This window comes from Cimex lectularius, unplaced genomic scaffold (assembly GCF_000648675.2).
Source record: "Cimex lectularius strain Harlan isolate CLEC.00 unplaced genomic scaffold, Clec_2.1 scaffold56, whole genome shotgun sequence".
In the NCBI taxonomy this organism is placed as follows: Eukaryota; Metazoa; Arthropoda; class Insecta; order Hemiptera; family Cimicidae; genus Cimex; species Cimex lectularius.
This window is the reverse complement of record NW_019394202.1, coordinates 1,589,125-1,616,486: the sequence shown is the minus strand read 5'-3', so window position 1 is coordinate 1,616,486 and position 27,362 is coordinate 1,589,125. Positions and strand designations below refer to the sequence as shown.

Here is a 27,362-nt window from a genome sequence, read left to right as displayed (position 1 = left end):
ACCCGACACCTCATGGATTGATATGACCTCTGCTCTTGCGAACCCCGGTAAAAAAAGTCTACTTTGGGATTCCACGTGAGGCCTTTGTCGATGTATAGAAGAAGCGAACACATTTGTCGTGGGTAGAGGATCACAGTTGACGTACACAAGAGGAAGGATTGCTCGCCGTAATTTGAAATTAATGTATGGGCAATTATTTTTATCCTCTACTTCTTTTAGCCAATGCTGAAGGTTGCTAAAGTGAGACTGTAAGTAACGAATGGCAAAAACAGGATCATTATGACTGGGCAGGATTGCAGTGCCATCGGTAAATATTAACAAAGAAGTATTGGGGTGATTAAGGATATACCGGTTGTTCTTTGTAAATAGCCCGACTGAATTTTTCTTGAACCAATGGCGGCTACCAACGTTATACGTATTTAATATTTTTTAGCAGAGTTTTAAATTTTCACAACTTTTGGTGAAAAATTGTACAGGGTACCTCAGGCCCAGTTCAACTTCAAAATTTCAAATACCACCCTATACTTTCTGACATATCATTTTAAAGGATTTTTTACGCCGAAATTTTTTTTTACATTGGTCAAAAAATGACAAACTTATGGCAAAATGTAAAAAAAAGTAATTTGGTTTGGATATTTATTAGTCACAGTTATTGTTCGAACTGCCTGCCTTGCGTAAAGATGCAAAGCTTTGCGCTTTTTAACCACTCTTCACCAGTGCTCAGAGCTTGGGAGATGGATTGACAAGCATTTTCTATCCTTTGCCGCAGTTCTTCAACTGAGCGTGCCAGGTTATAATTGGCGTATACACTGTTTTTTAAATGGCAGTAGTCAGGTGGAGTTAAATCGGACGACCAAGGAGACGAACAGATCGGGCAACGAGAACCTATCCGCCTATACCGGAAGTGACCTACCTAAAACCCTTCCATCATTTCGGACAGAGGAATTCGGATTTTCGCGAACATGTAGTAAAATATTCAGCTCCTCATCGAAATTACGTTGCCGGTATCTTGTGATGGAACAGCAACTGATCCGTACTCCTCATAATAACAGGAATAAACAAACGTTTTACGGTTTACTCTGGTGCGACCAGGAAATTTCTGGGAGTACGACGCGCAATACCACCAGTATCAATAAAGCAGTCGTACATATCAACTCGCTGTTGATCGGAAAAATATGCTCTTCGGTTCATTTTGAATGGAATACTGAATGTAACGAATTTTTGTAACATTATTTACTTCCAGGAATTAAAATTTCCTCTCAAAATGCGAGTTTGACCAACAATGACAAAATATAAACCATAAAGGCAATTAATCTCTCCTATAGTGAAGAAGCAAATTATTGAAATATCAACGAAACAAAGGAAATGCTTTTTTTTTTCAAACTTTTTGCCATAATTTGTAATTTTTTGGCCAATTTAAAATCCGCTTGCACCATTATTTTCAGCGTAAAATCCTAAAGTACAGGACCTTAGAAGGCGTTTTTGAGAAAGAATGAGATTTGAATGTGTGAAGCTTGGGCACTAGTCAGATTGTGGACTGGAGTGACTAGATTCTCTCTCCTCGCAGTTCTGTTCCGTACAGATTTGTTCTAGCTTTGACGTTTAGAGGCTTTGTTTTGTTCTGAAAGTTTGGATCTGTTATCAAGCAGTCTCTTATTGAGGGTCGAGTGTGGAGGTTTCAAGTAACTTTTTGTTTTTTTTTAATAGCGTCATTGGTTCAAGAGAAAGTCGGCCGGGCACCCGGTGTATTACATAAAGGATTGGACCAAGAACTCTACCATGGGGGACTCCTGCACGGGCAGGGTGAATGGGAGGAACAGTAGGTTACCAGAAGTATTGTTCTTCGTATTCGCCAGAAAATGTTCAGGTGGTCAAGGTGGCAATAAAATTAATTACCGTGTATCTGGCCATATATGGTTTTGCCATGCTGAAGCACATTTACTCTTTCAGGCGTACCCTGCAAACATAATGCACACAACTGTGCTCTTTGTAAAATTGATAGAAGATTTCTTGAAATGTGTGGCTCAATGTTAAATTTTATTGGAGTCCCGTCTTTTCCATCTAGGTGACCCTCTCTCTCACTCTCTCGCTCTCACTCTCTCTCTCTCTCTCTCTCTCTCTCACTCTCTTTACAACCCCCCTATCTCCCTGCCTCTAACTTGAAACATATTCTAATGTAATCCTAACACTAGCCTTAACCTACCCGAATTTTAATTCAAATCATATTTCTTACCATAAATAACCTAAACTAATATAAGATTAACTTTAAACCTAATCCTGCCTAACCTATCCTTACCCATCCCTAATTCTAATGTAAGCGTACCACTAGCCCTAACGTAATTCTAATTCTAATTTTTTACCGTACCTAACAAACCCTAAACTTATATAAGATTATAAGACAGTAGGTTACCAGAAGAACTGTTCTTCGTATTCGCCAACAGCCAGGATGAAATTCTACGGGCGCAAGGAAATGTTCAGATGGTCAAGGTGGCATAAAATTTGCTTGTTTCTGGCCATGGTTTTGCCAAGCTGAAGCACATTTACTCTTTCAGGCGTCCGGCGAGGGGAAAAAAATTTTATTAGGGTTGATAATGGAGTTGGTATATGAGTCGGTGAATTAATACTGAACCAGATGACAGGTCTCTCTTCACTCGTGGGTTCAACTTCCATCCTAATTTCTCACTGAAGATGGCCCAATGCTGAAAAGTGTTTGAATAATTCAACAAACCCGCGAGTGAAGACGGACTCGATAAGTGACCCCATGACGGTTCAACGTTAAAATATAATTATTTAATGGTTCAACTATGTACAAGTACAGCCGAAAATATTTGGGACCTAGTCTAATGAACAGAAAACATATAAGACCAAGGAAAAAATTATTGGCGATTTATAGTGAGACCCAAGATCTTCAGATCAGAAAGCTAATCGATGGATTAGAAATAGGTGTCCTGAAACCAGTCAACACCTTAGATTTGAATAATGAAAGGACTGGCTAATTAGGAAGTCTCTAAAAAAATGTTAAAGACCCTATGCTTCTACAAACTACCTACTCAAATTAGAAATATATATTTTGGCGATAACAGTTAGCAACTTAAACAACCTGACCAGTATAGGAGACCTGTTTGTGAGTAAGGAAGAAGATAATAATTCTTGGGAAGAGGTACAAAAATCAACTCCAAACAGCACAGCCAATTCAACCCTTTGCCCAACTGGCTGCAAAGTTGGAGACAATGGAAAAGGAAATTAAATGCCTCAGTTGGTATCAAAGCACAAGGATCGAAAGAAGCCAAAGTCAAAGTTGCGGAATATTTAAAGAAGATACTGTTTTTACCACTATAGATTCGGAAATAAATGTAGACAGGATAAGTTTAAAGCCGGGAACACACCCGATGGTACGCCATGCGACGCTACCCGACGCCTTGCCACGTTTTGGTGGGGTGTGCACATCTATCCGACGCAAGCACACGTCGCGTACAGTCCACAGCGTTTATCACAATAATCACTATCACAATCGCAACGCATCTTTTGTTCTTAATGCACTATTTTGAGCAAAACTTTGTAATAAATTGTTAGTTAAATTTTATGAGCACAACCATCTAATGAATTGTTTGTTGAACTTAAATAAAGTTACTCCTAACCATCATAATTAAACAATGTTTATAAAAACTTATGCATTTTTGATCTCGTTTAATTTGGTTTACATTAAAATAACATGTTGTAATTAATATAACGACAAAATTACATGTACTTAGTTTGAAATAAACTACAAAAAATATGAGTGTCCTGTTCTGATGCTACCCGACATTACAAAATGGTGTAATTTTACGAGCAAAACTATGAAATAAATTGTTAATTAAATTTTATGAGCAAAACCGTGTAATAGTGTTCCAATTTTAGTATATGTACCGCCGAAGCGAGTACAATAAATTGTTAGTTAAATTCATTATATCAAAAAATCGTATTCCGGTGTTTTGATTAATTTTCTACCAAACCATTAAAATTAATTTTTTAAATAAAAACTAATTAATTTTTAATCACAGTTAATTTGGTTTATATTAAAATAAGTCTGTTGTACTTAATATAACGACAATAATACGTGTAGTTTGAATAAAAATATGAGTCATCGGTTCTTTTGTCTTCGACTGTACTCGATGCGATCCGACGGAAATCTGGACAGTGGGGATCGCAGAGCGTCGGGTAGGTTAGCGTGGCATAGCATCGGGTAGATGTGCAAGGGGGTAATGCAACCTCATGCAAAATCGGAGTTTGGATTTGCGTCGGGTAGCATCGGGTAGCGTCGCATGGCGTAGCATCCGGTAAGTGTGTTTATGGCTTAAAACTCCGTTTCAATGAGAACCTAACCAGGGATACTAGGATCGGGTAACTATCGATAAAAACCATACAAATCGACCAAAGGTGTAGCCCATTGGTTTTCAGTTTTTGCAACCAGAAACTGTCATTCAACATCCAACTTTTAACTGGTAGCGACTAACTCTAAACTCTGACTCGTGACCCACTGAGAAGTGTCAACTTAACTACTGACTCCGTACTCATGTCAACTATTGACCTTTCTGACTAATAAACTACTGACTCACCCATGAACACCCTTTTAGTAACACCGACCGTTTGCAAACTTCTCTAGAGGGTCCTACGTGTGCTTTCCTTTGGAGGAGATTCTTGAGCGTCCAAAGAAGACACGAAATGTGTCGCTTCGACTTTTACATATCTTCTTTCTAATTGTTCAATACGTCAATATAATACTTTTTTCACACTAATTAGCTTTGCAAAAAAATTCTTCTCCCGACATATATTTGCCAAGAGCAACGCTGAAACGGTATTTGGTCTTTAATAAAAGGAGGGTTAGTTACTAGAGATAGAAGGGAATTTTTTAATAATGTAAACATTCTTTCTGGCTTTATTTGCAGATTACATGTATGGAAAAGGGGTGAAATTGGATTTCTTCTATCCTTGTACGAAAAAAAGGGCTGGAACGATATTATTTGGGCACGGGGTTAGTGTACTCTGTCGATTAATGACCCTTTTGCGTGTTGTATGAATATGACTCAATGGCTGCCAGTGAATCGGTTAGAGTCACCACTGAAATCAATTTTTCTCAGACTATTTTCGGACATGTGGAGAGATAAGTCCTTTTGTTTTATTCCATTCTTGACATATCGTGCTAACTACTTTCGAAGCTAAATGAGACTATTTTTGCCTCGTCGGTTTTTATATCGTACGCCGTTTCTCTTTTGGTGCAGGGTATTTATTTACTTTTTCCCTTTTGAAGTGTGAATCGGAAAATGTGTAAGCATCGCTCGGATTTAGGCCTTCCTTTCATCAGTTACAACAACAAATTTGCCACGAAAACCTCCTAATCTTTCTTCAGTCTTAAAACTTGACAGTGTATCATCATTCACGTGAGCAAGGATTTCTGAACTGCTTTCTGCAATTCCTCTTTGGGCTGGATGTGCATACTGTTTGCATGATCGTTTCCCAGTCATTGATTTCACGTTATCACATAGTGCACATAGGTTACCGTAGGTTAGGTTCGGTTCATCATACCCGTCGGCCAGAGGGATCTTGGGCTAAATCCGATAAAGACAAAAGCCAACTTTAGCTCCAGACATTTAAGAACTTGAATTGATGAACCTTTTTCTTTCCCGAATAAAAAATTTGGCCTTCCCATTAAAGATGACGAGAAGCCGAAACTCGTTTGAAAGACCAAAACAGCGAGGATAAGTAAAAAGATTTGAAATGATCAAACTAAAAGTTCATCACTACGCAGACCCCAAGAAGACATATCACAAAACATGTAAGTTTGGCGCAGCTTTGCCTTTTTGGTCTGTCAAGTCCGACATCATTCTGCAGGCTGTAAGAGAAAAACTAGAATGAAATAGAGAATTTCTCTCTCTCTCTCTCTCTCTCTCTCTCTCTCTCTCTCTCTCTCTCTCTCTCTCTCTCAGATAATTTGAATCAAATAGCTGATCATCTTACACGAATTCAAGGTCATAAGTCATAGGTCGTATAGGTCATATGAGGTTGAAACACGACCATTTATTTTTCTGTCAAATTCCGCGCATGTGTCCGGCATCGATGTGTCATACATAATTGAAGGGTGCCATTCCATGGCTTCATATAAAGAGTGTAGGAATGCCACCCGACAAGAATATCGTGATTGAGCACAGAAACTATTATTTGATTCCTCTGTCCCATTTTTGGAAGAAAGAGGGTTGTTTTATTTCATATAGTGCTTGATGTTATATTTCTTTTTTTACTATTCCTCCTTTGACCACCAAACGCGGGGTTTCAGCAGCTGTAAAAAAAATTTCCTACAAACCTGCACACATATTCTAATGAAAGTGTTATTCAACAGTTAATGGCTTAGTCAGAATTATAAAATATTTTACTAGTTGAGCATTATTAAAGTTTTCCGAATCTGGTTTCTCCGGTGAGCATTGAGCAAATTCCTTTGAAAAATATAAATTGGAATTTAGATGAGAAATTAAAATATAAACTAGAAAAAATTCATGAATTATATTTTCATCACGTTGTATTCTACAATTTTAATATTTAAAGCTTTAATTAAAATAGTTGCTAGCTTTGGGATTTGACAGGGTAGCGATAGAATGATTAAAACTGGGCGTTCATCTGGAGACAGTTTGAAATATTAATTCCACGTCCAAAGAGCGTAGTTGTAATGAATTATTTGAATGACATGCGACTATAAGATACGTTAATTATAATCACTCTCTCAGAGTAGGTCGGTTCACTGTCTTTTCAGGGGTCGAGAAGGATTATTGGGAAGAGATCGGGAGGATTGGAGATTAGTGCGCAATTTTTGGTAGCTGGTTTGAATCGTGTATGGGGATTACTACTCAGTTTGTCTAGAAACATCCCGAGGTGTGGATAACCTTTTCGGTAGAAAGGGGGATGAAATTACAATATATTGGAGGTAGAGTGAAAGTAATGTTTTGAGAGATTTTTTTTCGGTAAGTTTGAATCGCCATTTTTTTCAACCATTTTTCTAGATGATAGGGGTATTCACGATCTTTGTGTTAACCCTGTTAAGTCTGTTAGGTCCTGTTAGATCGAGAAAAATTTTGATAGAAGAAGAAAAATTTTGTAAGAATCGGCCAGTTAAAATTTCTCGATCTAACAGGCCAGAGCCAATGATGGGCGTTCGGTCGAAAATGTAGTCACTTTGCTGTCCGTTAGGGCATAGGTAACCAACATGGCAGCCATACATTTAACAGCTGTTTTTTGTTTACACGTATTTTTATTCTTAAATAGGCATTAATTAAGTCAGACTAATACATTAATTTTGTTAATTTCTGACCTGCCCTTATACTCTCATTCATAATAGAAACATCCCCTATCCGATAAAGTTGTAGGCTGTTAGACGTTAGGATACAAGTTAGGTATGTCGGCACGAATTGAAGCGTGTCATTTGTTCGTACTTTTCGAGTGCATTTTGAATGAAAGAGATTATTTATTTTCCTTTTTTATTAACTTCTGGCATCTTACAATTTCACACAAAAGAAAACTAAAACAAACAACAACAAACCTTCGAGGACTATTATAGCTTTATTATTAGTTCTACCAATCGCCACGCGCAGCATTGAGGAAAAATTAACCTTTAACATGCTAAGACAAGAAAGGGGGCTTCACGATCTTACTGGACATTTCTCTATTCAGTTACCACGAGTTAACATCTTACAAACATCATCAATACCCCTGATGTGTTCGTTATAACGGGTTCAGAGTCGGACGATAGAATACCAGTCATCAGCTTGGGAAGGAATCGGCAAGGGTGGCATTCCCACGCGCTCGTTATATGGAACCAAAACCAAGGCATGGTATTCCTAGATGTTTGGGACATACGAGACCTCCTTCATGCAGAACACATACACGCTTTGTTCTAAAAGAAGGTTCCAGGTAGCCCATCTACCGTTTCGCACTTGTATATTTTCTACATTTTCTTGCTTCACAAATAAACAGTGAATTATGAATATGTATCCTAACTCTAACCTAACCACTACCTAGCCTAACCTGTTGTAACCTTAATCGTCCCCTATCCTTGACCAATAACCTACCTAACCTACCCTACCCCGCTCCCAACCATAGCACTACTTAACCTAACCTATCTCGTTCCTCACCCCAACATTGTCACAAAATGTGTGCATAAAACCTTAAATCCTTAGACTTAGACTTAGACGCTTCGTGGACAAAAATTGACTATAACCATACTTAACATAATCTTTTCCTAACCATACTTAATCTTACTGTGCCTTCAATACTAATCATTCGTAACCAATCCCATGCCTCTCCCTTCCAAAACCATAATCCAACATATCCCGTCTCTAACTGTAATCGCACCTAACTTAACCCGTCCTTAACCAAATCAATGTCGGTAAAATGGTCACTCAAAACATTTCTGTATTGACCCAAAAAATGTTTTCATATTTAACAAGCTTATTTATAGTGATCGACAATATCGTGAAATATTGCAACAATTTTATTATGACTTTCTCACATTTTTCAGGTTTTCTATAAGCAAAATCTTTGATTATTCCTTGACAGTTTCAAAAATTTTTATAGCAACTACGAGGAAAGGCGGACTGCAGTAATTAGCTGGACTAAATTCAAACAAATAAATGGGTTTTGTATGTGTTCCTATCTCTTTAATAGGAGATGGTTCTTTTAGACCGATATATCACATAAACAGCCGTCTATTGTGCCAACTAATGCACCTATTTGTGAGGTGAGCTGTTTTTTGTCGAATAAATCGTTTCATACAGGACCATAATGGTTTATAAACCACATGGAGGACATGGTCCATTCGCTGGGTCGAAAAATTTCACCCCAATTAGGTCCTGATGATTTATTGTTTTGTCATGTGATGATTATTCATAAACGTTACTAATGCTTGATGAAGAGTATTGCCATTAACGGCCAATTTTAGTAAGTAGTATGGCAATAGCCAATAAACATTAATACTTGAATTATTTAAAAAAATGGATAGTTATAAAAGCATATATTTATTTCTATAAATAAAGGAATTGTATTGAAAATTGTAGAGGAAGGAAAAAAGACAAAAAAGAGGTAGGATTTTCCCCAGGTAAGCCGGAAAAGAGGCTATGCACTTGATAAACGGGGTTGTGGGTGACTATTGACCCTACAGAGGTACATTCGTTCCCCATCTTGCTCAAGGTCCTGAGAAGGACATGAGGAGCTTTTAAGACCGCACCTAGCCCTGGGGCCATATCGGTCCCCCGTGCAAGCACGGGATCTTTTTCAAGAAGGGAGGCGACACGTTTCCGTCTACGGCTGAGTGTGCAATACCGTAGATTTTCACGTAGAGCCTTGAAAATCATCGCTGCCGAAGCTACTCCCGATCGATAGAGAAGGCAGCACTATCGAAACCCCGAGTGGAGGCGCACCCCTAGCGTAGGCACTTCCGACAGACGGGCCGGCAACGGTTTTTATTTAAGTGGAATGCTAACCACCTCCAGGAGGTACATAGCCTCACCACGAACCACTACGAGTCCGACCTCAATTGCAAGCAGTAGACTTGGAACATACTTGCGCCCGTAGTTCAGTAATTCTCGCATATAGGACTCGCATGTTGCTGTCCGCGAAGTGTAACTGATCTCACACCCGACTGTTAACTGTGGCAAATTCTCTCAGCAGAAATTCGCCAAACCGTCTACTGATTTAGAATGCTTGCCAGGCACTCAAGGCTACAGTAAGCCTGCCTACAAAGGTACAGTGGAGATAATTTACAGCTAGAGCCGGCTGGAATAATAAAATACCAATTGATGACTGAAAGTTGAATTTTCGTAATCGCGAACGCCGATCACGTCGTAGAATGTTAAAAGTGTCCTAAAATTAATTTCAATCTGAGGATATAGTTAATGCAACGATTTGGAATTGTTATGGGAAGGGGAGTCTTACATTTTGTACACTCCCGAGGGACTACAGAATTATTGTACCTACTTTCAGTGAAAACATATACACGGCAATAGGATACCAGATAAGGATACATCTCAGGCATCAGATTGTTATATTCAATGCTGACCCCAGTTGATGACTGTTCTCATATTCCTATGTGAAGCAAATGCTCGATGAACATCAAACATAGAACAATTAATTAAGGTTTTTAGTTGAGATAAAAAAGTCAATGGTATGAGCGGGATTCGAACCCACGATCTTCGGCTAGATACGCCGCTGCTCTACCACTTGAGCTATCGTGACCTCGATCCACTCGGACACTAACTTCCCATCTCAACCCCACCTTTTGAATTGTCTCTCCTTTTAGCCATTTTTCAAATGTCGTGTAATCGGATTGGATTATCGACGACAAATGAAATCAAACATAGAGTTGGATGACCTTAAAATGTTAAAATTAAGATCTATAGCTCCAGAAAACTGGCAATTCCTACAGCTTTACTGGTTAAAACACAGTGAAGTAATATCAGGGACATCTGTTATTGTCATCTAAGAAAACACCTACAAAATATGAGAATATTTAATGATGACCACATTTATAAGTTATTCCAGGAGAAGGAAGAAACTGCCATATATATTTCGAACGCAAAAATCGCCCAATAGAGAGATAACCATAGGTACCAAGAAGGCCCACGAAATAATTGCAGCCATTGCCAGTCCTACTTGTTAAAAAAAAGGATCGACTTTGATCTGGGTGAACCATATGTTTTGTAGAATCCTTTTCATCATGATCATGCATGCAAGTTCCAATATCGTACGTTAGAAAGAATATATAGATAGATAATGCACTTTATTTACAAAAAACAACGAACATTACATATTGAACATTTATAAAGTTTTGTACGGCATGGATGGTTTTCCGTCTGCCGGCCGATGGCTGTGCATACGGTTGTTTCAGAGTGCAAAATTAGGTACTAAATTATATAAAGAAAACTTAATGCAAATAAAGCAATTACTAATCGTTACTGAACTTGTACCTATATTGCCTGGCATGATGTGCATAGAGTGCAAGACTTTGCGATTTTTCGTATAATTTTTAAGAGATCAAGCGCAGAGTCTTGTAAAACGCTCTATGTCCTAGATATAGGATTCGGAGCTCTGATAATATGAGGCACTGGGCAAAAAAATTAAAAAGATATCTTCCTTTATTCATAAATTAAAGACCATACATATGCAATTTCCGTCGTCTTCCTCCCATGGCACAGAATTTAGAAACACTTGTTCGCACCTGAGTTTAAGTAGACATCGTAGAGTTTCAGTTTCATCTTGAAATTTAAGTTTAATGTTGTCTTAGAGTCGTTTGAAAGAATTTATAACCTTATGGGAAGTGTTTTCCAGCAAATAACAATGGAGCATATTGGTAATTTGACCATGGCTTTACAACTATGGTAGAACACACTAACGAACATGTAACCACGGTTGACTTTCAGAGAACGAGTGTGGTGGTATGGAGTAGTGGGAGACAGACCCGATGCGGACATCACCGGCCTTCTGGGCATAACTGACACTTACTCTCGTTGTTATCTCAGGTTGTCAAATTACTAATAAAAGAACAAGAAGAGATAAGATTCAAATTATCAAGCTTTCCGCCTTCACCGATGTGCCGTTAGAAACTGGAGACTGTTACCGGCTTAAAAACCAGATAATCCCATGGTAAGGAATATCTATATGAAGGTCTTAAGGGCATCGTCTGTAAACCCGACATGGCGGGTTCTCAGGTTGATAAAGTGTAAATCAAACTTGGGCAGTATGGTTAGGATGGATCTGGATGGAAGTTTGATGTCGAACTTTTCAAAGCTGGATCGGATCAGCTCATCGACAAAAATAATGTAGAGGTTATTGTGGTCCGTTAGATTACTGAAATAGTAAATAAGTTTGACAATTTGTTTTAAGACATTTGATTGGAAAAAGTGGGCGTGATAGGTATCGGATGGCTTGGCAGAACCTTACCGCTCGACCCCATAAGTCCACAGTGTTCCCAGCAAAGTCTCGAATAAATAAAGACAAATTTTAAAGGTCAGAACAGATTTCGGTCCTATAAGTTTTTGTAGTCGTCCCAATTGTTCTCTCTTTAATCTCGAGTGGAGATTCTAATTCTGACTAGGTATAGTATTCTGTATCCGAGTTGAAGTCAATGTAACTGTACACGCTGTACATTTTCTCATTCAGTTTTGTCTTCTACTTTTTGCACCATTCAAGGTGTTTTTGAATGTTGGAGGTTGCTTGGATATTCGGATTAGAAGACAAAATCGCGGTGTCATCACAGGTACTAATGATAGTAGATGATGGGGTTTAGTCTGCGCCACACACTTAATACACTACAACCACGAACCAAACACAATAGAAACAAGCATGACATTAATACACAACGCAGAAAAAGGACGAAAACTAAACATACTGGAGAACCTGGAGATATACGAACAAATAACACTTAAAGACGGAAAACTTATAAACGCACAAACAAACTCACAATCACACACTAAAAACAACTCCAGAACAAAAAACGAAAACGTTCAGAAGAACAAAACATCGTAACCAACACCAGGAAAAAACAAAAAACCAACAACGCACAAATAATAACTGACAATGGAAATAACTGCCACCAAGACCGACCAATGAGCACGGAGACCCTAACGCAACGCCCCCAGCGACAAGCGACGGACGCAATACTATATAAACCCCACTCAGACCACATGACAGACAGTTTTTCACTGAAGATGGCGTAATGCCGAAACGCGTTTGAATAACTCAAACAAAAAAAAAAACCCGCGAGTGAAGACAGACCCAGTAGTGCTCTTGTGCCGGTTCAACTAATGATAGTGTTGAGACGTTATAGAAAAGTAAGCAGTTTGAATAGTATAAATGACTGAACCTAGAATGCTCCCTTGTGGGACGCCGGCTATTATTGAACTTATATCTGAAGGAGGAGGAGGGTTGGCAGAACCCTCTCAATCACATTCCTTATGCGCGAAGTGGTTGTAGTTATCTCATGTATAGAATTAGTTGAGTCTAAAATACTTGGTAGCCGTCTAAGTTCTTACCTAATAAGTCTTGTGTGGGCATTCAAAGGTAGTCTGCTTTCTAGGTATATTCCGCAATATCTGAGTTGACTAGGATTCGGTAGCTCCTCGTTGTTACAGTATATGCTTATGCTAATTTTTTACTAACTGGCATATTATTTAGGGGCCGAAAGGTGTAAAGGAGATCGTTTTTTAGAGAACGGGTAGAAGGGAAAGTGTATAGAAGGCTTTGGCAGTAGACTAAGAAATGATCGAAAACATTGTTCGCGTATGTAGGAAGAGAGATCGGATCAGTTCTTCGACAAATGAATGTTAAGTTGTTGAAGATAGTGAGATTAGGAAGGATTCATCACGCTGAATATTAGGCTTGTGGCCACCGTGGAATGGTAAGCAATGTAAATGGTATACATGGTCGAACCATAATTGCTTATTTGTGGGACACCAACTTGTATTGGTCTGATATCTGACTCCTTGCTGCTTGTAACTCTGTAGCTGTCAGTTATATATAACTCCTGGATGAGCTAATAAGGGACGGATCATTATCCAAATCCAGAAATGCACCTAAACAATTTTTGTCCTCTGTAGCGGAGGTGTCAAAACTGAAACATTACTGGATCCTGGTATGAAGGGTCGGAATCCGAATTGGGGAGAAGGCGGTGTTTTAAAAGAGTGTTTCGATTATTTGAGACAACACAAGGCTGATGGGCCTATAGGCAGATACTTGGTTGATTTGTGATCTTTAGGAATGTGAATGACTAAGAATCCTACTATATACGAGATTTCTCAGGAGCTTTCAAAGTATAATCGAGGTCATTAGGTCATGTCCAAGGGAATTGTGTTAATAAACATCGTTTCGCTTTAAATATTGTCAGCATTCGCGACGTCAAAGTGGCACGAGGAAAAAGTACGAATGAAGCTGTTTTCTTAAAAGTGTTCGTTAAACAAGCGGCCTATTTACATGAATGGGGGTTGATAAGAGGGGCGGAAGTGTTTGCACCGCTCAAGTTGATGATTGATGATTCCTCCTTAAGAGTCGAACCGAGTCAGGGTTGCCTCGAGAGTCTTGATACCGCGATATGTTGAAATTAACAAGGATGAAAAATTGAGTATTACCCCTTCTTTCAGGGGATGAAAATGTCTATTTGCATGAGTTTTGTTTAACAGTTTAACGCCATTTTAATTATTCTTTGGAATCCTTTGTAGATAAAAGCCGTATGAAAGGTTCCTTTTGAAAGGGTTCCACTGTAAATTGCTGTGCTGTGTTAGTTTTTCTCTGTTGTTTTTACGTTTCAGTAGCATTTTTATTTATTAATTTAATCATTTCGTTTGTAATATTCGTAATGGAAAAGGGATGTGTGTTTGTTCTTTGTTATTATCAATTCATTTTTTAAGCCAATGTTCACCAAACGTTGTCATTCAGACGTTTTCCCCTTTTTTGTTTTTTTAAATTATTTTTCAATTGATCATTTAATTGATAATTTCAATTGTAATTATTAAAATATTCAGGATATCGATTTATTATTGTATCCTCAATGGTCTTCTGAAAAAGTATTCAACTCGTAAGTTAAAAACTTCAAACATTGCAATAAATCCAGGGTTTTTAAATATATCTTTACATTCACTCAAGTATGGCTCTGGAGATACGGGGGCATTTTTCCATTCACTCATTATCTAACCCTAAGACATATTTATCTATTTACGATTTTACGTTTTTAGAATATTTTCTATTGTCCGATAGATAATTTCAAGTTGATACAGGAACGTCCTTCTTCCCCAATTTGCAATGCCCGGATAGGGGTTCCGCAAGGAAGCATTCTTAGTCCCATCCTCTTTTCAATACATACTGTAAACATTCCAATACAGATGATATCGCAATCCTTTCAGCTACCCCAGACCCAGTTGATTTCAGAAATCTCCAGGTTCATCTTTCCTGTTTGGAAAAATAGTTTAAAAAGGAATGATCAGACTCAATGAAAACAAATTCAATGTCATCGACTGAAGATACTTCAAGTAGATATCAGAACTTCCTTTCTCTCCATTCTCACTGCCCAATAGGGATTCCGCAACGCATTATTCCTAGTCCGATCTTCTTTTCAATACATGTGTAAACAAATATTCCGATACAGTATACCTCACATACGCAGACGATCCTTTTGTCTAACCCAGGACCAGCGTTCTTCAGAAACCCCAGGATAATCGTTCCTGTTTGGAAGAATGGTTTAAAAATGTAAGATCAGACGTAAAAAAACCTCTCACCTCTCTTCCCACACAACTCTAAGTTCACTTTCAGCGATCAGATTTCCGCAATTGGGATTTGACATCGACAAAAGACTTACTTCGGACCTCCCCACACGACCCACAATAACAGACTGCTTGATAACAGATCCACACTTTCAGAACAAAACAAAGCCTCTAAATGTCAAAGCTATAACACATCTGTACAGAATAGAACTAGTGTCTACTACTTCACTACTACGTCACTGTCCACACGACCTCCAATCTCATTTGCTCTCGAAAATGGAAGAAGTCCATAGGCCTTGATAAAACCTTGGGCCTTCATCCCAACCTTTTCCCCGAGACGCTTTACATCCTCAACCATTCCCTACAACCCTCCAGGACGCCTAAAGTGCCAATGACCTTGCGATTTCCTTCTTTGTAATAAAAGTGAATAATATTAATTTAGGACAGTAATTAATCGATTATTTCTCCACTCATATATCCTTATAATATACAATTTATAAAGAAAACAAAGTTACTTGTAGCATGCTCCAAGGGCGGGGGACGACACTAGTAAGTCTACTCCCTTAATACACACCCACACACACAAACACGCGCGCGCACACACACACGCACGCAAGCATACACACACAGTTATTCAGATATCGTGAGATGCTGTCGGTTGTGATGTAGGTTTCAGAAAAACATTTTCTTTATCGTGCCAACGTTTCGATCTTTTATTGAGATCATCTTCAGGGCCTGGGATTTACAANTGATCCAGCATCCTATATATACGGTATCGACGGGAAGCCTGCACTCTCTCTATGTTGCTCACCATAAAACTATCTTTCAGTCGACTAATAATTGACTGGAGTTGAAGAGAGAGACCCTTACTCTCGGGTTGCGAAAAAGACAAACCCACTCCCACCCTGTCCGCCAGTCTACCCCAGTCAGCAGCCCAAGATCTATATTGTATTTGATTGCTATATATTGGCGTAGCTGCGACTGAGTTTACATGTATCTTCTGTAATTGATGCTGTTTATCTCTGTTGATATAAACCATTTCTAAAAAATTACGTTTATGTTTGTTTTGTTCTGTATGTAAAATCTTTGGATTTTTGAAGTCAAAATTGTGTTGGTGTTCATAGTGGTGGGTAGCGAGTGCTGTAGGATTTTGCTTGGGTTTTTCGCAATCATAGATATGTTGCTTTACTCTCTTGTCCAGATATTGGGATGTAAGACCGATGTAAGTTGCCGGACAGTTTAAACAGTTGATCTTGTAGATTACGTCAGATTTATTTGTTATTGGTGTGGGATCTTTAATTTTGGAAAAAAGTTTTTGGATTGTTTTATAATTTTTGAAAGATATTTTAAAATTATCGGACGAGAGAAATGTGTTTAATTTATGTGCTAGGCCTTGAATAAATGGCATGGAAATGTATGCTTGTTTCTTTGTATTTGATATACTTAATGTAGTATTATTAGTAATAGTGGAATGTGTTAGTGTTGAGTTGTAGTTGTTGGTTATTCTGTTAATTAAATATATTTTGCATTGTATAAATTCACTTTTCCACACCCTAAATGTATTTGCTAATTGTAAACATTGTTTGTAAATCCCAGGCCCTGAAGATGATCTCAATAAAGATCGAAACGTTGTCACGATAAAGAAAATGTTTTTCTGAAACCTACATCACAACCGACAGCATCTCACGATATCTGAATAACTATCGATTAACGGTCACTAATCTCTACACATTTATATATACGATATATATACACTGACAGTCAAAAAATTCCATCTAATTGATTTTTTTTCATTTCCTCTATAAAATAAATGTTTGCCCTAAGTTTTTTAGATAAAGACTCAATTATTAAACGTTAAAAAACGTAAAGCTTTGATTAATATGTATATACAATTATATACAAATCAAGTTATATTACTAGTAGGTGGAATTTTTTGCCTATCTATATTTATATATATAATTTTCCCATTTTTTTTAATGAGATAAAGGTTTAAAATTAGTTCACTTAATAATTACAGTCACGAATATGAACCCTACCCCTCAGAGTACGGCGGTGAAATGGAAATTAAGCTTTTAAATTCCAGTGCAGCGTGGAATTTATAACATTAAACCGTCTGATAATTTATTATGTAATCTTTATAAAAGTGTATTATACTTGTTGAAAAAATAAAAATGGTTTAAAAAGATCGCTTTGATAGATAGAACTAAAAAAATTGGAGAAAGAGTGCGTTCGTGATGCGTGAAATTATAATGAATTATGAAATAATTCTGCGTAAGCTTAATGATTTTATTGTTTTGTTTTTATTATACTCCGTTTCTTTTCATTATAGCAGGCAGATATTGTGGAAGAAGCGATACCGAGTATTAAATAGAAAATAGAGACCTTTTTCGCACCCTTGACAATAAACAAACGACGATCTGGGAGATTATAAAAACCCGTTTAGATGATCTTTATAAAATCCCAATTAATAGAGCAGTCAGATTCACATCTTAATAGCGTTTCCTTTCATTGACAGAAAAATTTTTTTTTTCCAATCATGCTTAAAGGATTTTATTGTTTTGGCATGTCAATCGATTTACAAATTTCGAATTTACAAATTTTCGGCTTTTGTAAAACGTAATAGATTTTGTTCCATCAAATTAAACCTTTTTTTACTCCAAATTACGTTTTTTAAATTTTCTCTTTTCATTTTTAAATTTGCTAAACTTAGAGTTAATTACAATCAAATTTAAAATGATGTAAAATTAAATATAAATGTAAAGGATTGTTTTTAATTTGAGAATTAAAAAAAATTGGAACTTGAATAAAACAGCAGTTGAAAATTAATTACAATAAGTTAATTGCAATTAAAATTAGTTTCAAATTAAATATAAAAACAAATGATTCTTATATTGTTTATATAAAATATAAAATAATTATATTATAGGTCATTTATTTTATCTTTATAATAACTTCACATTATCTCTTCTTATCTTCAAATGAACTATTCTTAATTTCAAATTAAACCTTTTCAATTTCGAATTATTCTTTTTTAATTTAAAATCATCCTTTTAAACTTCAAATTGACCGTTTTTAACATAAATGATCATTTTCACCTCAAATTAACCTTTTTAACTTCATATTAACCTTTTTAAATTTCAAATCAAACCTTGTTAACTTCAAATTAACTTTTTTACATTTTAACTTAAACTTTTTAAACTTCAAATTAATATTTTTTATTGTCCAAATTATCCAAAACATCTTGTTATTTTGGCCATCATACACCACGTTTAAAAATATTCAAATTAACCTTTTTTTAATTATCCGTTGTTAATTTTCAAATGAGCCTACACCACCATTAAAAATACTCATATTAACTCTTTTTGCTTTATTTAAGAAAACACTCTTTTAATTTCAAATTAACTTTATTTAATTTCAAATTAACCCTTTTTAACTTCAACTGAACTATTTTAATTTCAAATTAATCATACGGGTTTTATTTCAAATCATCTTTTTTTTACTTTAAATGAGCAATTTTTAATTTCAAATTAACTGTTTTCATATCAACCCTTAACTTCAAATTAACATTTTTTCATTTCAAATTGACCCTTTTTAACTTCAAATGAAAGTTTTTAAAATTAAAATTAACCGTGCTCACTATTACCTGAACACTTTCCGTTAGAACGAATTACCTGGTTGGATGTGTATAACCGCCTTTTGCACGGGTCGGAGCTTTCGCATAAAGCCATCCCAGCTCTCACTGCTGCGCTTTAGGGATCCCCAGTTTTCCGTCACGGCACCTGGATATTGTAGGTAAGCCCTTTCAGCCTACTTCGAAGAAGGTGAAATTTCTCCTTCACCCACCACCGAATGGCGGCTTCCTGGGCCGTCAAGTCGATGGGGGCATCGACCACGAGACGGTAGAGCATCAGAGGCAGCAGCATGACGCACCGTCGTACCAGGTCCACAGGTCCAATTTCTGGCGAGGCTCTAACTCAGCCTTGCGAAACAGCCCAGCACTGTATCTTCTTAACGGTGGTGACGCTGTACAGTCCCCTCCCCATCAGGAACGTTTGTAAGACCTAGTTATTGGAATGACCCCTCCTACGGGAATGTAGCGTATACTTGCTCCGCTAATTTTCAAGTGAGGTCATCCGCATACCACGTTCTCACCATTCTCTAAATGTCAAGGCACAGGGACTTCTCCGGTGACAGCGACATCCTTAACCCCGAGAAGAAAGAGGAAGCTGTGATACAGGGGTTTCACTAAAAAAATTAACTCCTTTCGTTACAAACCGCAAATGTCCTAACGTCTACTAGGTGTTTTTTTACTCATTCTTCGAGGAAAGCTGAAATAAATTAATTTTTCAAGCACTGCCATTCTGGAGGAACAATTGATTTTCTCCAGGCGATTTGAAAAACCTGTGAAACAGGTTTCATTTAAGCGGCTCAAGGGTGAAACGACGAACGGGGCCAAATGGAATCCATCCGGTCCTTTCCGATTCAACGGGCCTCGCAAGTACCTACTTAGCTCCGGGATTAGGCGATTAGCTCTCAGAATTATTCTCAAGATTTATTTTTCATGAGGCCACAAACGAAAACCAAGGTTGATGATACGACAATACACACCCACATTTATGATCGAAATTTTCCTTATTTACTGTTGTAGATTAATTATTCCTTATACTGTATATATACTGTATTTTGAAGGCAGGGATTAACAAACTACAATTTATTTTACAGGTTACGGGAATATAACCCCGACGACTGAATGGGGCAAGTTCGCGACCATAGTTTACGCTATAGGAGGGATGCCGATTTTCCTCCTTTTTCTCTCCAACATCGGCACCCTGCTTGCAAAAAGCTGCAAGTGGACCTACGCCAAATGTGTCCTCTGCAAGGGCTGCGAACCGGAAAGGCTCAGGCAGTTCCAGGTGGACAAGGCGATACAGCGGAATATGCAGCGGAACACTCCGTCTCCGCAGGTGAGACCGCCCAAGCATAATTAGCTTTTTCCCTTAAAAAATGTACACATAAATTGGTTATAACGGGTTGGGAAAGGAAAAAGATAATTTTTACATCATTACATTATAATAAATTGAACAAGCAATTTTCACGGTTAAGGAGAAAAAGAAGAAAATAAATTTTATGCTGGGGTTTTGGGACCCCTTGATTAACAGAAATGTACAAAATTTGGCACAATTCGTTTCAAAATGAATATATAAATAAAGGCAACGTTCTATATTAAATAACAGGGGAAAAATTGACGAAATTAAACGTCTTCGGTGTTAAATTGGAGGAAAAGGTAATCAAAAAGAAAGGTCTTGAAGGTAAGAAGGGCTGAAGAACGTCGACTATCGTGAGGGAGGTAATTCCAGGGGCCGTAGGAACTCATAAGGGAGGAGCAAATAAAGTGTATGAGGGGGTAGATATCAGAAGGTCGCGAGTATGGGGAGTGTGTATAGAAGAGTTAAATTTTAACAGATTATAAATACAGAAAGGGAAATAGGAAGCAATTGTTCGATAGTAGAAAGAGCCAAGAAAATATATCCTGCGATAGGAGGGGTACCATTTCAAACCAAATGAGATATCTTTGCTATGATATGAACCGAAGAAAGCAGATCGTGATTCTCTTGACTTGGTTAATCAGCTCGCTGTTGAGTCCAACATAGACAAAACAGCAATAATAGAAATGGGGAAGCACAAGAGGGGGGACCAGGCGTTTACAGGTTCTGATTAGGAAGAAGAAGAAAAATAACTTTATTCTGGGACTGGTGTCCCCTAAGAATAATTTACATGAACTAAATAAAGGAAGTACCTTCTATGAAGTTAAAAGTAAAAAAAAAGATAGAAATCTTGGCTCAATGTATACCAATAAGGCAGGACAGAAGAAAAAATTACGAGAATATTAAATAAAAATAACAAATGTTAACGTGAGGTCTCTGCTTGGAGGGAGAGGAGGTGATTATACAGGTGGGATTTACAGGAGGAAAAGAAGGCAGCAGGACGAATAGAAAGGGGAAGGGAGTTCCAGAGTTTAGAGGCTCGGATCGGAAAGGATCTTTCGAAGGTATGGGTTGAATGCTGCGGAAGGATAAGATCGATTGGGGATGAGCGGGTCTGACGAGTGAGATGTGAGGAGTTGAATTGGAGGGATTAGATGATGTAAGGAGGACGACGAGTGTGGATGGACTGGAAAAGAAAGCAACCTAGGAAATACTGTGAACGGAAGGAGGGGAATAGCCAGGAAAGTTGAGAATTCAACCCCGACACCCGGGATCCCCGTGGGGTGCCGTACACAAATCTTACGCAACAATTCATAATACGCTTCAATCGCGCGTTCTCCGTATACCAAACAGCTATAATCGAAAAGGGAAGTATAAGGGAAGATACAAGGAGTTTGCGAGTGGAGAAAGGTAAGAGAAGCCAGGACCGACGAAACAGGCGGAGGGAGGCAATGGAATGGCGGGAAATTTGGGAAATGTGAGAATGCCAGGAAAGGTTTTGGTCAAAGACCACTCCTAGGTTTTTAACCGAAGATCAGAAGGGGATGAGAGGGGGGTTATTTAGCATGAGAGGTCGGATGCTGGGGAGGGAATTGAGGAGTTGCCTGGACCCGATAATTATGGCGGTGAATTTGGACGGATTGATGACGAGGGAATTTTTATTGGCCCATACGTTGATGGAGTTTAGGTCTTTATGGATCTTGAGAGTGGCCGAGTGAAGATCGGAAGGGTGGAAGGATTATATATTTGGGAGTCATCGGCATATAGGTGATAGTTACATGACTGGATGGAGTCGGGCAGATCATTGATATAAATGGAAAAAAGAATAGGAGAGATGCTAGAGCCTTGGGGTACCCCAGATTTTAGAGGGTGGAAGGAGGAGGTAAGGCCATGGAAGAGATGGCTTGCATGAGAATTAGCAGAGGGCGGATAAGCAGCTGCAGGAGATTTATGAAACATGTGGTTTCAAGAGTCCATTTTGATCAAGGACGATCCTTAGGTTGTTGCAGAAGGATAAAAGGAGATCGGTTGGTTGTTAATGCAGAACTGAGGAAAGTAGGGGTTGGGATCCCTACCCTGGAACTTATTTGAGATAGAGTTCATTTTCACCGGCCCAGAAGCTGACGGCATTTAGGTCCTCTTGGATTCTGTGATTCAGATTTGAAGGTCATATACGTATCCCTCCACTGCAGTACAGTTCTAACAGTTTTTATTACCCGATCTTTTCTCTCTTATAATTGGTCACATTGACTGGAAGAACAGTATTCCAGACACAAATCAATACACCTACTGTATCATACTGTCCAGACGCTAGACTTGGCATTTATTTTACGGTTTCCCAATTACAATTATTACAAAAAAATATAAATGTTATAACTGGATATCAATTTAGGGATGGATTTCCAATTGAATAAAAATGACCCATTAAAGACTCCGGAGGAACATCAGATGGCCAAGGTTCTAGGGATGCCTGTTTTGGCAGAGCAATAAATTGGCAAAGTTCAATAGAGGACATGTATCGTCCCTGAACCCTTTTGTGGCTTACCAAATCACTAAAAACGTAGATCCATCAGACAGCAGGGTAAAGTATAAGTTCTCAGTTCAATAGAATTCCAAGACAAAGGTATATAAGTTCCTCACAGAAACAAATAGGAAAATGTGTTAGGACTAATTTGATAGTAGGAATGCTCGCTAGACACTGTAAACTTCATAGCCATGCATAATATGAACAGCAGAAACATGCCTGAACAGATATTTCCAGAAAAGAAGAAGAAATATGCCAATGCAGAATGAGACTGTTAGGGATAATAAATTTGCCAAAACAAATTTAGTCATTTCACCTATCGGTTCTGAACCGTTTAGCAGCATTCCAAATTCCTAAAAACATAGATTCATCAGGGAATGGGTTAAGTATAAACTCTCGGTTCAATAGGATTACATTCAAGGGTTCAGCACTGTAGACATTCCGATACAGTACTCTTCAGATATGCAGATAATATTGCCATCCTTGAAGCAAATTTTTTTGGACAAATGTTTATAGAAATGGAGGTCAGACTCAACGGAACCAAATCCCAGAGAGATCCTTCGCCGTTTTTTCGTTTGTTTAAACATTTTCACTAGATTTTTACAACCCCAAAAAATATTTAGGAGAGTAAACCAATAAATAAAAATTAATTAGATTAGCAAATTTACATTAATTTCATTTGCTCTGAGTAAAACTTTGTCAGATATTCAACGAAATATTTAATACGTTTGTTGGTAATTATCATACTTCTCGAATTTCAGGATAATTTTTCAAACTTTTTTGATAAATATATTCAAATTTAGCGAATGTGTGTTGAACTATTTCCAAAGTAGTTCCTTGAATATTCATGGTTTATCCAAAAGTTCACGTCATCTTCTATGTAGAATTATTTATTTGTTTTACTCTTCTCATAACTTTAAATAAATTGTCAGAAAAAACACTAGCAATGGACTCTCCATTCGTAGAGCCGGTCGTGGGTTCGATATCCACCGACGCGCCTGGAATTTTTGACGGAACTAGGCCCAAAATGTTAGGAGTAATTAATCTTTTTATATAAGGACTTGGTTGAAATGAAAAAGTTAGTGTCACGAGCGGGATTCGAACCCACGACCTACGGCTCAATACGCCGCTGTTCTAGCCACTTGAGCTATCGTGACTTCGATCCTCTCGGACACCAACTCTCCATCTCAACCTACAACCGTTCGAACCTTCCCTCTTTTTGCCATTTTTCAATTCCCCCTCTTGACACCAATTTTTTCATTTCAGCCAAGACCTTACATACAAAGATTAATTGATTGAAAGAAGTAATTTGGTCATTCGGACCACTAAATATGATGGGGTTAGAAATAATGATGAATGTCTTTAATGAGCATGATTTCTGGCAGAATGAACAATTTTTATGAGTAGTTAATATCTGGAATCAAATGTCGTATGTAAGTAGTTCCAACCTACTTTTCCTAATTGGAGATGTTCATTTATTCAGGGGATCGAGTACTTAAAGTTCAAATGGATTATACCGGCGGCGGTCCACACCGGGGCTTTGCTCCCTCCGTTCATTTAAGACCGTTCGATCCACTACATCCTCCCTCCTAAATGATAAAACCAATTGTCCATAAAGTAATTAAAGTCTGTTTAGCTTTAAATCAATACCTAATCCTTTTAACGGCCGGGGATTCTACTTTTTCTAAATCGGGCCGGAAAATTATTCCCACATCCTCTAACAATTTAGCTTCACGTTCCTATGGATATTCGGGAAAATTGTTTTTCCTCATCGGATCAAAATAAAGCATTAAGTAATTAAACAGTGATCCCAAAGAGATTTGAATTGCTGAAAAAACACATTCCGGCTTTGCGCCATCTTCAGTGAATAACATGAAGCATGCTCTTATGATCTGTTGGCTGATTAACCTTTAATTCGACCCTTTCGGCATTTCGCCATTTATTCGGTGAAAAATGTGGTATCTTCTGACGGTAGATGGCACTGAAGTTGAAGAAGGCACACACACACACGACACTGTTCAGATTTATCCTTTACCTACATCACCTTTTATATCGAGTTATTTAAAATTTGAAATTTTTCTTTAGATAACAATTGGTTTATAAAATATTTATTTAAAGACCGATTGTTTTATTTAACAAAAAACATAATTGAAAAATGGCAAAAAGGAGGGAAAATTCAAAAGGTGCGGTTGAGATAGGAAGTTAGTGTCCGAGTGGATCGAAATCAAGATAGCTTAAGTGGTAGAGCAGCGGCGTATCAAGCCGAAGGTCGTGGGTTCGAATCCCGCTCGTGACACTGACTTTTTTATCTCAACTAAAAACCTTAATTAATTGAAATATATTAATTGGTCAAGCGGAGCACGAAAACTAGTGAATTTAAAAAACATAATTTTCATTTTTGTTTATTTTCGTGTGTTATATTAGATAAGAATCAATTTTATATTTTTTTTTAAATCTCAAATCATTTGTTTATGCATTTTATTTTATTTTTTGCGTGCTCAATGTATGTTTTAAAAATTTCTCATTGTCAGATTAAAAAAATAATCCTCTAATTTTATATCACTCCTAATTTTAATTGCAATTAATACTCAAATGATTTTCTCAAAGACAAATTATTTTATATTTAATTTTTTTAATATATTATATCTTTTATTTTACTGTTACATATTAGATTTTAATAGAGTAGAATTGAATCGAATTTGTCAAAACATCCCAAATATACAGGTTCTAATGGTTTAAAGAAATGGTTAATTTGAAATGGAAATATGTTAATTTGAAGATTAAAACGGTTAATTTGACGATAAAAAAGGTTTAATTTGAAATTTAAAAACTTTCATTTGAAGTTTTTTTTTTTTTTTTTGCCTTGGTTTTCACCATTAGCGCAAAGTCCATCATTTGAAGTTAAAAAGGGGTAATTTAAAATAAAAAACATTTGAAGTTATAAATGGTTAATTTGAAGTAGAAAAGGTTAGAAAACTTTCGTTGGAAGTTATAAAGGGTTAATTTGTAATGAATAAAGTTAATTTGAAGTTTGAAAATATTAAATTGAAGTTAACAAGGGTTAAGCTGAAAATTATAAAACTTAAATGGAAAAGGGTTAATTTGAAATTTAAAAGGGTTAATGTGATTTTTTAATGGCTTTATAGGAGATATTCAGCCAATTTCAATCACAATAGAAGCTGACGAAATATTACATGAGGTGCATGTATGCACCGCTTAGAAAACCCTACGTACATAAATAAATACTTAAATATGCACATACAAAAAGAAATCATTGAACAGTAATAAATACATGAGAGTTCGTTGTTTGATGGAAACACGTTATCATTATGCGCTTTTGCGTTATATTTTGGCACACTGTTTTTGGATTAACCGTTTACCAGTTCCCATAATCTTGTAACCACTTCGATCGGAGTTTGAGTGTCAAAAAGTAATTTGTTTCGCGAAATTTTTTTTCTCGGTCGGTGAAACAAACCGGTCGGCGCTTTAGATCGTTTACCAGATTAGGTGTTTCAGTTTGTAATTAGGAGTGGGGTCTCTTCATCTGATTATCAACGACGGCCTCACAACACTGCAGGTGATAATAGCTGCTTGTTTTTGTTTTTTATTTGAAACATACATTGTGCCGGCTCGTTCCTGACGGTTTCTATCAATTTGTTGATTTTTACTATCTTCGTGCCTCCTAAGATCTCCTCATACATTCCGCCAAATACGCAAACTCCCACAACGTCGGCAGCGTCAAAACATAAACGAAATTTTCCAGATAATCCTTATCAGTCTTTTAAAAGAATTTCTTCAGAACCTATAATGGAGTCCCATTCTGCTCCGGCGGCTATGCAAAAGGAATGGTTAAATCTGGCAGAGCTTATGAAGTCGATGACCGATATGATGGATATACTTCTGGATGCAAAACTCTCTAGCCAAAAAGGAGGACTTAAGGAAACTGGTAGAGGAGAACAAGCAGCTAAGGGTGGAGAATGAAAAAACGCGTAATGAAATCCTCATGCTGAAGGATAACTCCTTGAAGCAGGAAAAGATACTGGAACAATTAGACTACAGAACCCGCCGTAGTAACCTAATATTTTATGGTTTATCATTTAGGGATAATGATGACCTAAATTTACTTACCACAAAGTTCTGTAAGGACATCTTGCCACCAATCTATAAAAATTCCACGCCTGTCTTTCGTGAATACCTTCTCCAAGTTTTTAATTCTATATTTTCCTCAGGTCTCACTCCTCCATCCTTTTCGAAATCAATCATTTTCCCGTTATTCAAAAGTGGCGACGTCAGTGATGTAAATAATTATAGAGGTATTTCCTGCCTGGACTCGATCGCCAAAATTTTCTCTGCTCTAGTCCTATCCCGCATGATGCCTTTGTAGTAAGAAAAGGTTTATTGAGTGAACGTCAAATGGGTTTCCGTAAAAGTTGCTCTACAAGTGATAATCTATTTGTCCTGTTAAACATCATTAATATCAAACTGGCCAGGCCTAACCAAAACGTTTTTTTGTTTTTTCGTGGACTTAAAAGCCGCATTTGATAGTGTAGAGCGTAGTGGACTTTTGTTCAAAATTAGTAACTA

General features: G+C 37.3%; 1 protein-coding gene across 3 annotated transcripts in view; it reads left to right on the top strand.

Annotated features, from left to right (window-relative positions):
- The window catches only part of LOC106666669 (TWiK family of potassium channels protein 18), a 195,751-nt gene that overhangs the window by 156,300 nt on the left and 12,089 nt on the right, over positions 1 to 27,362 (top strand). For all 3 annotated transcript variants that reach the window (XM_014394018.2, XM_024230121.1, XM_024230120.1), the window contains one exon: positions 19,992 to 20,233. In XM_014394018.2, coding sequence (XP_014249504.1) covers positions 19,992 to 20,233 — 242 coding nt within the window. The remainder of the gene's footprint in view (positions 1 to 19,991; positions 20,234 to 27,362) is intronic.